A 12,687-nucleotide genomic window follows, 5' to 3' on the forward strand; every position below is an offset into this window, starting at 1 on the left:
GGCACTGAAATGAAGCGCATCTTCACCTTTACAGATCAAAAATAACGCTGAGACGTTCAGAACTCGCTTCCTTCCACACCAGATCATTATGAAATCCCACTGGGTTTATTAGATAATCTCACTGCTTACAGGATGTGACGGCTTTCCCTCTGCATGATCACACACAGCCAGACACGAACCTGTTTGCAGCAAGTGAGGTGCGTTTAGTTTTGAGGACTTCAGGACTCACTTGTTCTCATTGCTGAAGTCGTATCGTGGGGTTGGGTCGTAGTCATTTCCGTTCACATCGTAGCTCGCCAGCTGGTCCTAAATAACGCACAAAACACAAATATATCACCTGAGGAATTTAGAGTGAATTAACATTATGTTTTCCACTTTAATTTGTGTTAAAATATGTAACAAACAATTATTTTATAAAACATACTCTGTTGAGCAGTATTAACTAAAACCAAAAGTATTAAAATAATTTACATGAAGTGAAAAAAAAAACTAAAATGTTATCTGAAATAAAATAAAAGCTTTCAGTTATACTGTCAGTAAATATTATATTGAATAAAAAATGGTGTAAAAATAGCTAGTACATTTCACCAATAATAAAAAAATGGTAATTAAAACATAAAATTAAATGCGAAAATCTTAAATATAGTAAATAATTGGTGTAAAACTTGCTAGTAAATTTTACTAACAATTCCAAGAAAACAGCAAGTAATGCATTTAATTAATTTAATTGAAATTTTGAAGTAAAAATAGTGAAATAGTATAAATTAGTCTCATTTACAACTTCGCGCAATTTTTTCTTATAGTGTAGTTGCAGAGGAAATTGTACGTTTGCTTTGTTTAATTTAAAGCTGAAACAGAAAATAACAAATATAAACCTGAAATAAAATGTAAAAAATAGACATTTAAAAATGGAAAATACGGCATAACAATATTAAGAAATAATAAGACTATCATACTATATTGATGATACAAAAATAATACTCAAGACACCCCAGGTGAATAGAGTAAAACAAAAAAATCATTAAATAAATAAATGTTAACTAATCATTAAATAATAAATTAATGAACTTAACCACAATCTTATTTCCACATCTGACTGACTTCCTTAAGATTAGCAACAAAAAAAAAGCAATTTCAAGTTTTTTATTTCTATTTAAATATGCATGTATTTGCATACATCTCCAGAACAAAAAAAAAGCTGAACTTTGGATAAATCCAGATTTTAAATTCTTTTATAACATGGATTTTAATGATATCTATATAATTGAAATCTACGCATTTATAAAGTATAATAAAATGAACACATAAAAGTGTATTTTTGGTGTTTTCATTCTTCTAGTCTGAAAGAAGACAATTTATGAAAAGCCCAAAATCTCAACAATGTTTCTACCTGTAGTGTCTGTCTTGCCTTAAAAAATGTATTTACAGCAATAATGCATGACCTGCACCAGGAGATAAAGATAATCTCACATAATTCTGCACCAGATCTGGATGGTTTCTCTCAATACCGTCGTCCAAGATGGTGACGACCACATTTCGACCTGTGTAGCCTCTCTGCCAGGCCGCAAGGATATTCATTTCTGAACGGCAGTGGCTGTTTGTATCATTACAGTGCTGCAAAACAACAGGAAGTCATTAACAACAACGTACCTTCGCCTGCTATCAGTTTCAGGCACATGCATTTGACTTTGAAAAGAGGAAGCATTGGAAGACAATTAAGCTGTTTCTCAGCTCTCCAGAAACATAAGCCTTCAGTGAAATGATGTCTCAATCCGTCTGAGAGGAAATATGATTAAATGAAACGGGTAGATTCATGTTTATTCAGCAGCAGAGGTTTGCGTGTCCTTGAGGGGCTCGTTTATGATTCTTTTCAACGTCGTCTTTGAGGACACGATCAACAAAGACGTCCCAGTGCGAAGTCAACATCAGAGGACGGATTGAAAACAGTCTCAGATTCCTTTGTGCCGGAATATTAATCAGACAAGAGCAAATAAACACAGAATATGCTTTAATAATGTCTGAAAACATCGGCTCTAATGGATTAACCATTAATCGTCTGGTGTCTGGTACTGATATATGGAGAACAAAAGGATTTGCATAACATTGACAAGGTCTACAGTTCTTCAAAGGCATTTTAGAAAGAGTAAAAATGATAAAAGAGCGACAGTTTACAAGGATCAAGACGTCTCTTCGATCAGTAATCAATGGAAAGCAGAAGTACAATGCAAACAATCATTATAGAAAGGCAATTCATTTAGCTACTTTTTACCTGTGTCTGTATTTATTTATTTGTTCAATTCAATTCAAGTTTATTTGTATTGCGCTTTTAAATCGCGATAAAAATTGTTGCAAAGCAACTTTACAGAAAATTAAGTTTCTAGAATATTTAGTAGTAGCTTATCAGAGGTGACTGTCAGTTTATGTGCAGAAATGTACGGAAAAATCAATTAAAGACATAATCAAACAGACAATGAACACTATTTACAGCAATTATTATATGATTCAATCAAACTTATAGCAAACATTGGTAGATTTGGTGTCCTAAAAGGACAAAATTTGTCCTTTTAGGGCTTGACTTTGAAAGCTCAGATTAAAAGAGAAATGATTTATATTCAGTAAACTGCTTTCTGATTTTATCAATCGTTTAACCCTCATCTTGCTCCATAATCATCATACAGCAGATGCTATTTAAAATATGACATAAACAAACCACTGAATCTGAGTTTGAGTCGATTCACTGAATCAGAACTGATTCATTTATTTTTTACCTGTTTGCTCTCAGTAAACCAGACGAATAAAGACTAAACAGCACAAAATGAAGACGAGCAACAGAAAAGGGAGGATTTCAGGGGCTTTGTTGAACTAATTCTAATTATACAGCAATCAATCAGTGTCAACTATAGGTCAATGACAGACAGAGATGTTATACAAACAAAATACTGACATCTAAAGTTACTAATGTGTATTGTCTATAGCAGGGGTGTCAAACTCACACATAACATGTAGTTTCAAATTAGCCTGAAGGACTTGATTAGTTGGATCAGATGTGTTTATTTAGGGTTGAACCCCCAGGCTCTCCAGGAATTGAGTGTGACACCCCGCTCTGTAGAGTCCTAACACCTGGATGTAAAATGCATCAGTAATACTTCCTTGTGATTTTTCGAAGCTTGTACTTGCCAGTTGCTAACAGGAGTTTAAATGGACTGCAGAGGTTGTCTGGGACATTAAATGTCCTCACGCTGAACAGATAAACTCACTCGTCCGCTGTTACAGAGTTCCTGGAGGCACATTTATCAACAAATATTAATTTTTTAAAATTTCAAGACCAAAATAATGCAACGTAATAGTGCAATCAGAATCATCCACGATAGCACAAAAAGAGCACAGTGGATCCTATGAAAGTCAGTTTCCACACTAAATAAACTCTTAAGGTTCATTAGTTAACATTAGTCAACTGCTATACTTTTTATCTCACAATTCTGACTTTTTGTCTCAAGAGTTTATGTCTCACAATTGTGAGAATTTTTCTCCGATTTCTGTTTATATCTTTGAATTCTGCTTTTTTTTTTTTTGTTTCCACCTCAGAATAAAAAACAATTAAAAAGTTAGGTGCAACTTTATCCCACTATTATATTTTTTTCACAATTGCAATTCTCACAAATCTGTTTAAATTTAAGACATTTTCCAAAGATATAAATTTAGAACTGCGAATATTTTTTTTTTATTTTAAAAGAGAACGTTGCAAGTAAATTTTTGAATATTTGGTGAAAACATCTTTATATTATATTATATTATATTATATTATATTATATTATATTATATTATATTATATTATATTATATTATATTATATTATATTATATTATATTATATTATATTATATTATATTATATTTATAACATATTTATATTTATTTTCCTAAAGATTGAAACTGTTATCAGAAGCTATTGTCTAATGATGTATATATAACCTAACTTTAACTTTTTACTTCTAACGGTTTCTTCAAAATTGTTCATTTATAAAGATTTTCTTGATGAACAAATCTTTAAAGAATCATAAACTGTGGTTGGTCACAGAGCTTATTTTCTGAAGAAACATTGACATTCTTGATTCTTGAACAACTATATAAAATTATGCTTATGACTTTAATTTGGCCTGATGGATGCCAGCGTTAGTGTTACTGTTCGTTAATTTTCTCCCCACCATCACTGAACCTACAATAAACTCATTTGCTTCTTAGGGAAACAAACTGGTGCACACTCACTGCTTTCACACAGTTTGGTTTTTATGAGGCAAGAGCACTGGAAACAGCCCTGCTATAAAACATCAGGAGCTACACAAACAAGCTGGTTTAATGAAGAGCAAATCAGTGACCCTTTTCTCTAGAAGTCATTGGAAACAGCAATGATTCATTTGCTAAATATCGTCATTAAAAAAAATGGTAAAAAGACAGCGCAGATATGAAATAGAGGACTGAATGTGTGAAATATCTACTAACAATGTACCACATGTTGGACCATTCGGGATCGTTGAAGTGGATGTAGTTCGGGTCGCTCCTGGTGTGGCGTTTGACTCTCGTCTTCACCAGCTGCTGCTGCGCCCAGTCAACCTGCAGAAAGAGCATCACAGACTAAACAGTTTCAGCTCACCTTCACGCACATAAACACGTCTGTGGAACGCGTGCCCTGTATTTAGTCACGCTCTAGCTTTTCCATTACATGAGGTTAATGAAGTCATTGGATTTTGAGGAGAAATAAATGGGAACACAGTACTCCGAGGCATGCTTCCCCAAATCCAGCCTGAGGAAAAAATAAAGTCACATCATCCAAAATATTTAGAGATTTTCTTAATAATTAAATTTCATAAAACATATGAGTTTTGAAAGGAGTTTCTTACGCTCATTTATTTTATTAAAAATACAGTAAAGATTATGAAATATTATTACAATTTAATATAACTATTTTCTTTTTGAACATATTTTAAAATGCATTTTTTTTCTTGTGATTCAAAGCTGAATTTTCAGCATCATTCAGTGTCACATGATCCTTCAGAAATCATTCTAATACGCTGATTTGCTGCTCAAGAAACATTTCTATTATTATTATCATCAGTGTTGAAACAGTTTTGCTGCTTCATATTTTTATGGAAATTATGACTTTTTTTATTCTTTTATTATTAGAAAGTTCAAAAGAACCGTATTTAATTTAAATACATTTTTGTAACAATGTAAAAGTCACTTTTGAACAATTTTTTCAAATGCATTGCAGAAATAAAAGTATTCCCTTCAACCAAATCTTACAAACCTCAAACTTTTTAATAGTAGTGTAGGATGATTACTTTAGTGTGTTTGCTCTAAGTATGAACTATTTCAATCATTATCGTTACATTTTGGTAGTGCAATCATATTTCATCCTGAATACTTAACATAAAACCTACAATGAATGCTAGTGTGCTAATCTAAAAAAATACATATTGAACACTGGTGTCTTGTATCTCTATGCAACAACCGCAGGTTGAACATGGCATGTCAGATATGAAAGATAAAAAAATCAGTGTCCTTTTGCGGAACACCAACACATCTATTGGAAGAGCTTTTTTTTACATTCTTTTCAGGCTTGACAGCTCTTTGCTTGCGGTTACAAAATATTTCGCGTTGTCTTGCATGGCCTCTGCCTGTGGCCTGACACTGATGAAATGGGTTATTGAGCTTCTGCCATGCCGCACCATTTGTACACATGGCCCGGGGCAGGGTGTGACCAGAGGCCCTCCGTCAGATGCCCTCCAACAGACCTGAACTGTTTTATTACTCCCAAGTTGCCGGCTGTCACGAGGAGATAATCTTAGCAGGAGAGGGCCTGGAAACAGCTTGAGTTTGAATGCCTGGTTGCTCTGTCAAATGAAGTCTTGGACAAACACGGCTGCCTGTCATACTGATGCGATGTGATTTAACGTGCAGGATGGAGAGGCTCAACGGCCATGAGAAAAGTAGGGAGGGCACAATTGTTGCAGAACTTAACAGCTTGGCTCATGAATATTCTTATAATTGGGTAGTCATCATTAATATTCAACAGGAATATTCCTACCTGATATGCTGAAAGGCATACAGTTCAATGATAAATTGCACTAGATGTAGTAAGATCGTAAAATACTTTAGATTTATAAAAATAGTTTGCATATGTGACTAACATAAATTTGTCCTTTCGTAAGGTCAAAAAAAAATTATTACGTAAAAATTGTCCCCCTATAATGGTTGCTAAACCTCCTAAGAAAATTTTATTATAGTTTTGAAAGTTTTACTAGTTTAATTCTATTTTGGATTTTTAGTTTCAGTTTAGTTTTAGATGATTTTGATGATGCATAATGCAGTCCATCCAGGTTTTTGCGATCTTGTGAATGCTATGCATTGACCAATTCCATTTATGCATTCAGCAGACGCTTTTACTAAAGATGAATAGAGCAAGTACTCAAAAAGTAATATTTATTAAACAAAACGGCAGATTTATTAGACAACTACATTATGACTGCAGCATTATCTTGCATTTTTTGTTATTTAATTTTATATATTTGTGTTATTCGGGGGGAGCAATATTGGCTAAATAAAAATCCAAAATCCACAAACAAACTGATTAATAGGTGTTCAGCTGCACATTTGAAATATTTTGAATCAATGCAACTGAAGACAGTATTCATGAAAAATAAACAATAAAGAATAATATTACATTTACATTGTAATATTACTCTGCAGAGGATCCATTGGTGAGCAAGTGATGTAATGCTGAATTTCTCCAAATCTGTTCTCATGAAGAAACAAACTCATCTACATCTTATAATATAACTGGCATATTGCCAAACATGAAAGAATAATATAAAAACCTTTAAAATACATATGTATTCAGTGACAGTATACAAGCATCTGTGTCTAAAACCATTCTGTATTTTCAGTGAAGCAGAATTATGAATATGTATATACTTGTGCCACCATTTACTTATGCAAATCCACACACAAAAAAAATCCAACAAATATCAAATTTCTTTCATAAGTTGCAGCCAATTTAAATAATTTTGAGCCTGCAAAATTCTGTTGTTGACTGCAAGATACCATTAAAAATGATACATGAATGACATGACATGAAAGATTATGCCATAACTCAACCCCAAAATGACAAATGAGTCCTCTTCGATAATAGGTGAACTGAAGAGGACTACTTGAATACATATCCACATCTTTAGTTTAAGTCCTTATGACACGTTGTGACTTCTATCCATGATGATGCATCAGAAACGACTCCATACTAAAAATAACACCACTAAAGTCAAAGTTAAAGTTTCCTTTTTTATTGAACACTTTCACTACAACACAGCACAGGTGCCATACAGCCCGCCAAATGTTTGTCTAGTGCTTGCATGTGGTCACCGGAGGGAAGGCTTACCTTCGGGTCCATGTGAATGAAGATGTGAGTGCCTCTGGTGACAAAGGTGGATCTGCGGACCACCCTGCTGTGATGGAAATGGTAATGGTGCTCCAGTCCTCCGATCTACAGAACAAACAACCATGAAAAACAGCAAGAGAAATCACGGTCACACATTTGAGAAAGGCATTTTATCAGACAGCTTTGGTGGACAGAAATTGCATCTTGGCAGGGACTAGCCTACCCAAAAAGAACCAATATCAACACAGACTCCAGTATGAAACCTTCATGCACATGGTTTGTTATTCAAACCTCATAAAACGCCAAAGTGAATCTCAGTAGAATGGACATATGGTACACAGTGGGTGGTGCCATGAAAGGCAAAATCTAACTGGCACATGTCTACTGCCCTCAAGATCTGACTGGGATTCACAGCACATCTATCACACACACCGCTACTTCTGAGAAATAGTTACAGGGATAGTCTTTACTCACTCTCATGTTGCTCCAAACCTGCTTGCTTGTCAATGAAAGCCATTTTATTTTGATGGCTTTGCATGAGGAACAGATACAAATGTGCAGTAATTGCTTAAAAGTCCTCTCCTTCCAACATATTTAAACTCTCACCTCATGATTGCAATGTTCCAAAAGCATTTTAGTGTCCATGACATCAAACTTGGAATGATGTCATTTCTGAATCAGAATTTTGGAACTCTGGTGGAACATTCTGATGAATAAAGACAACTTGTGTGTACTACTTGTAAGCAACTGTGTGTAATTCTTTTATTTATTTTTTTACCTTGAATTATCAATTTCAACATCATTCTAATAAAGCAAATGACTACCGTTTCTTTCCACGCTCCCACCAAAATGTCTGTTCTGTGTCTGGGAGTATATGAGTTTAATGAAATGGTGCAAAAATAGTCGATTATTTTTTAGAAGCAACAAATGCAATTGTAAAGCCAAAGCTGCTTGAAGAGAAGTCTCCAAAGTCAGCAAAAAAAAAAGTGTCATGCTTCAGTACACAGGAAAGGAGACCAGAAGCCTTTTTATCGGATTTCAGTGTGAGGAGAGGCTTCGATAGGCTGAATAAACTGCTTCTGTGGAAAAACATCTTATCATTTAATGAATCTAAAACACATTTGCCATCAAACATTCATTTTGGATTGATCTATTTTTAGAGTTTACACTGAAAAATAAATGCTGTCACAGACAATTTGCAACATTCCTTTCTTTTTAATGGTATCCACAACCAGTTATTGATTATCGCATAACTCTGACAGATATTCAGTGACATTAAGAACGTGATCTGATATTTTATTAAAGCAAGTTGACTGTTATGATGACTAGTTTTCCTTATCTTTTCTATGAAGAAAGTCATACAGGTTCGGCACAACGTGTTTATTTTTCAGAAAGGCTGTCTGTAAATTAACTCCATCTTTCTGATTCCCCTTGCTGTCATAAAACACAGAGCATAACTGAGGTTCATGAATTAGGTGACAGAGTGGACTTAAAATAACCCTTTAACAAAGAAATAAACTAGATCTGCCACTGTGATGGGCAACCAATCTTCTTAATCCAAAGTTCTGAAGTCTTGGAGATAAGTGAACTTAATAGGAACCAGATTCAAAACATAATATTAGCCTATAGCAGTGTTAATTTGAACAAACCCCAACTCCAGATATCCTAAGGCCCTCTAATAGAGAAGTGCATTCCATACTGTGCGGTTGACTTGGGAAACAAGAGCTGAACAACATGTTCAAACAATCCACAGGATGATTTCTCAAGTCCTCATGATGTAAACATGGTTAGGAAGAGTTTATTTAAGGACGGGGGGCATTTCTGGACATACTGCAAGAATATGACGCAATACAGCATTTGACCAAATGAAATGCAAAGGCTCTTCCAATATTGTTAAAGGTTCAGCATGCAATTTTAGTAATATAATACAAAAAAAAATTATCCTATCACTGAAACTTTTGCTTTGAGATAAATATAGACTCTTTAAACCACAACAGAAAACAGGTATTAGCCAATCAAGTGCTCAGGTTTGTTGACCCACATGTTTTTAGAGGTTGTGGTTGTATTGAAAGGATGTTTGGGTGGTCTAATTTAGTGGTAGTTGCTAGTGTCGTGATCCAGACAAGTCAGAAGTGGGAATACTCGAGCTGAAATTTCCTATTTCCAACCTCTTTCATAACTCAGAATTATTTTACCTCCTCTTGAAACTAACCATTGGAACATTGCTTCAGTAGGCCAGAGTTTTAGAAATTAGATCAAATTTAGTTTCTCATTGGTTGATCAATCTCACCCAGCTGTACAAATTATTTTTTTTAAGTAGGAGGAGAGAAAGACTGAATGACTTGGCTGCAGGTAGATGGTTCACAACAGCGGAAAAGAGGTAAAGTAACATAACATAAACAAGCTTAAAAACTCTACAGTAGGTGCACATTCATGTTGAATCTGTCTCATTTCAACCAAACATGGACAGGTTTGCTTGATCTCCTTGTGCTTGGAAACACGTGCGAGTATGAGCAAGTTACATTAAATAAAGCTTGGCTTGCATGATTTGGACCAATCCCCAAACAAGTCGCAATTTATTATTGGATGTCTCACCAATCAATAAAACATCAAAACACATGTAGCTACAGTGTCGATATGTAATAATTGTACATATTGTTGGATCTATGAAGTTACATTTCAGTGTTTAATTAAGTTTACTTTTGAACAATGAACAGTTTTGTTGTTTATGTCCACAACTTTAATATAAAACCTGTGTCCTGAAGTAGTGAAAAACATTTGTTTACAACACATTCTAGTGATTTTTAACCAAGGGGTAATCCTGAGTTATCTTGTTTCCATAAGGCCTACTCAGTTATCCTGCAGATTTCCAATAAACATATGTAAACCCCTGGGAAACGTTATTATTTGCATTATTAGGTTGATTGGGCAACCATATTATCTGCATGTCTGCTTTGATTATCTTAGCCGTTAGTCCACAGAATTGTAAAAATAAAATCGTCTCTTCATCACTCGAATGAACTTGATTCACCTTATTGATTGACATTTTCACTTGTGCACGCAGTTTCTTCACTGAAACTAAACTGAAACGTGCGCGTAAAAGTTTCTACTGCTGTACATGGCTCATGAATATCTAATTAGCCAAGCGCTGAAACCGTTAATGATTGGTTGACTGTTGCTACACAACTCACAGTCTCATTTCTAGCACCAAGTTGTTCACATTTTGCACGAACTGCGATCGCTGCGTGCGAATGTAGCATGAAAGCCCTAAGCAATGCATTTCAGTGCGCAAGTATTTGCGTAAATTATGCATGACCTAACTTTGCTAGTTTTTTGATAATAGTCTCATATCAGGGATGCTGTACTCTCATGGAACTCACAGATGCGTTCAATGCGTGACCAGGAAACTAAATTAAAAACAGGAAAAATATGCCTACCTGACCCAAATTGGTAAAGCCATATTTAGAGGCGAGATAATCAGCTTCTGCTGGTCCTCCAGGGATCCGAACAGCCCAGTGATTGGTGTAAACGCGAGAAAGCGACGCTTCCCATAGCCAAAAAGTTGACAACACAAAACCAACCAATAACAGCATATTGCTCGTCGATAATCCAGCCGGTTATCTTTGCTGTAAATGATTCAGGCAGGAGCGATCGCCTCCAAACTCATCGAAACACGAGCCTGTGGATGTGCATCAAAGCTTCAGTCCTGGCACGCGACGCGATGCATCCCAAACATCCCCGAGTTACTCCCGCGTTATTCTCTCTCATTCACAGAGCAGCATCACCTCTTTCCGGTTCATCCGGGAGCTCAAGTTCAACAAACCTGAAATATTTGTCCCGTTTGCACGCTTTGATGTAATAAGTGTTGTTATGTAAGCCTATGGCAGAACGAGCGCGCGCTACTACTGAGGTTAGCTGCACGAGCCTATGGCTGTTTGCGCTTGGCGAAGTGTTTCAGATAGACGCCAATAAAGGCGTTTTTATCCAGACAAGCGGCTTGCTGGTACTGTATGAGGTAATTTACTTTTGAACAAGACCTGGTGATGAACCCTAATGATTGCTTACACTACAAGTATATTTCTAACTGTTAAGGATGAGTCTCTTCGTATGAAACCTGTCAAGACTGTGTCTGTGTCTTAGGCCATATAAAATACCAAATTGAAAAGAAAGACAGCAGAAATTATGACCAGCTTATCAGCACATCTCTCTTATTATTGTATTTTTTTGTTCATTTATTTATTTGTGTTTTTTAGTAGCTACATAGACAAATGAGAACTGTATCCAACAACCCCCAAATTATTTGCAACAAGTTAAATGCATTTGATTATAAAATATCAAGTTTTACAAACAAGGTTGTTGTAAAAGAGCTCTGTGAATATTCTTCAGTAATTCTCATTTTACGTTCCACGGCAAAAATGACTGAAGAGGTTTAGATTTTCCATTTTTCATTAGTGTCTCACGTCATACACTAGCTCACAAAAATCATGATTAATGAATCACAGGTTCACATATATGAATAGAAACTGATACAGATCTCTGTTTCCACACATCCTTTAATTAATTAGTAAAAGAATAGAAACATTTCCACTGATGCTCTGAGACTTTTAGATCCTACTGTATATAATTTAAAATTGTATGTAATGCAAAAAAAACAAAAAAACAGATTTGACTATATCCTTTATTTTTCATTTTCTCAATCTGATATGATGGCACTGATACAAAGTGAATTCAAAGCCAAGTTCTGTTTCAGAAACCGGTGATATAGTTCTCTTTCTACTTCTATCCATTCCATACCATCTGTGCCTTCCCTGCGGTGTTAGAAAAAAAGGCCAGACGCACTCCGTCTACCACTTGTAAATGATCAGAAGAGCTCTTTTTATGAGAAACATCACCAGTTATTCTAAATTTAGACTTCATTTGCCAGATTCACTGTCAACTCATTACATTACATTTTTACAAAACATACAATTATGGCAAATCTAAAAGTTCCTACTGTTATCTCTTCCTAAGTCTAAGGGATTTGTTTGTATGTTTGTTGCCCATTTTATCATCCACCATGTAAAAATAACAGGTCTGATTGCTTGGGAAAGTAATAGCACACCTCTCTTCAACAAGCTGCAAGATTTGAAGTGGCACAAAAAACATGTGATGAGTTCCAAACAGCGATGCTAGCCTCAGCAGTCATCTCTAATAAAACAATAGATGGCCTGAAATGAGTATCTATTAAGTAGCCGAAGCCCATTTTTAAGGAATATAAG

At 35.1% G+C, this 12,687-nt stretch overlaps 1 protein-coding gene across 1 annotated transcript in view; it reads right to left on the reverse strand.

Annotated features, from left to right (window-relative positions):
- Window positions 1–11,363, reverse strand: part of LOC113051929 (proprotein convertase subtilisin/kexin type 6-like) — a 52,008-nt gene extending 40,645 nt beyond the window's left edge. Inside the window, exons 1-5 of the mRNA XM_026216120.1 lie at window positions 10,867–11,363; window positions 7,430–7,534; window positions 4,498–4,608; window positions 1,471–1,614; window positions 230–306 (exon numbers count right to left, since the gene is read on the reverse strand). Coding sequence (XP_026071905.1) covers window positions 230–306; window positions 1,471–1,614; window positions 4,498–4,608; window positions 7,430–7,534; window positions 10,867–11,022 — 593 coding nt within the window. The 5' untranslated portion in view covers window positions 11,023–11,363. The remainder of the gene's footprint in view (window positions 1–229; window positions 307–1,470; window positions 1,615–4,497; window positions 4,609–7,429; window positions 7,535–10,866) is intronic.
- Between the last annotated feature and the right edge of the window lie 1,324 nt (window positions 11,364–12,687).

Source organism: Carassius auratus, chromosome 32 (genome assembly GCF_003368295.1).
Source record: "Carassius auratus strain Wakin chromosome 32, ASM336829v1, whole genome shotgun sequence".
Taxonomy (NCBI): Eukaryota; Metazoa; Chordata; class Actinopteri; order Cypriniformes; family Cyprinidae; genus Carassius; species Carassius auratus.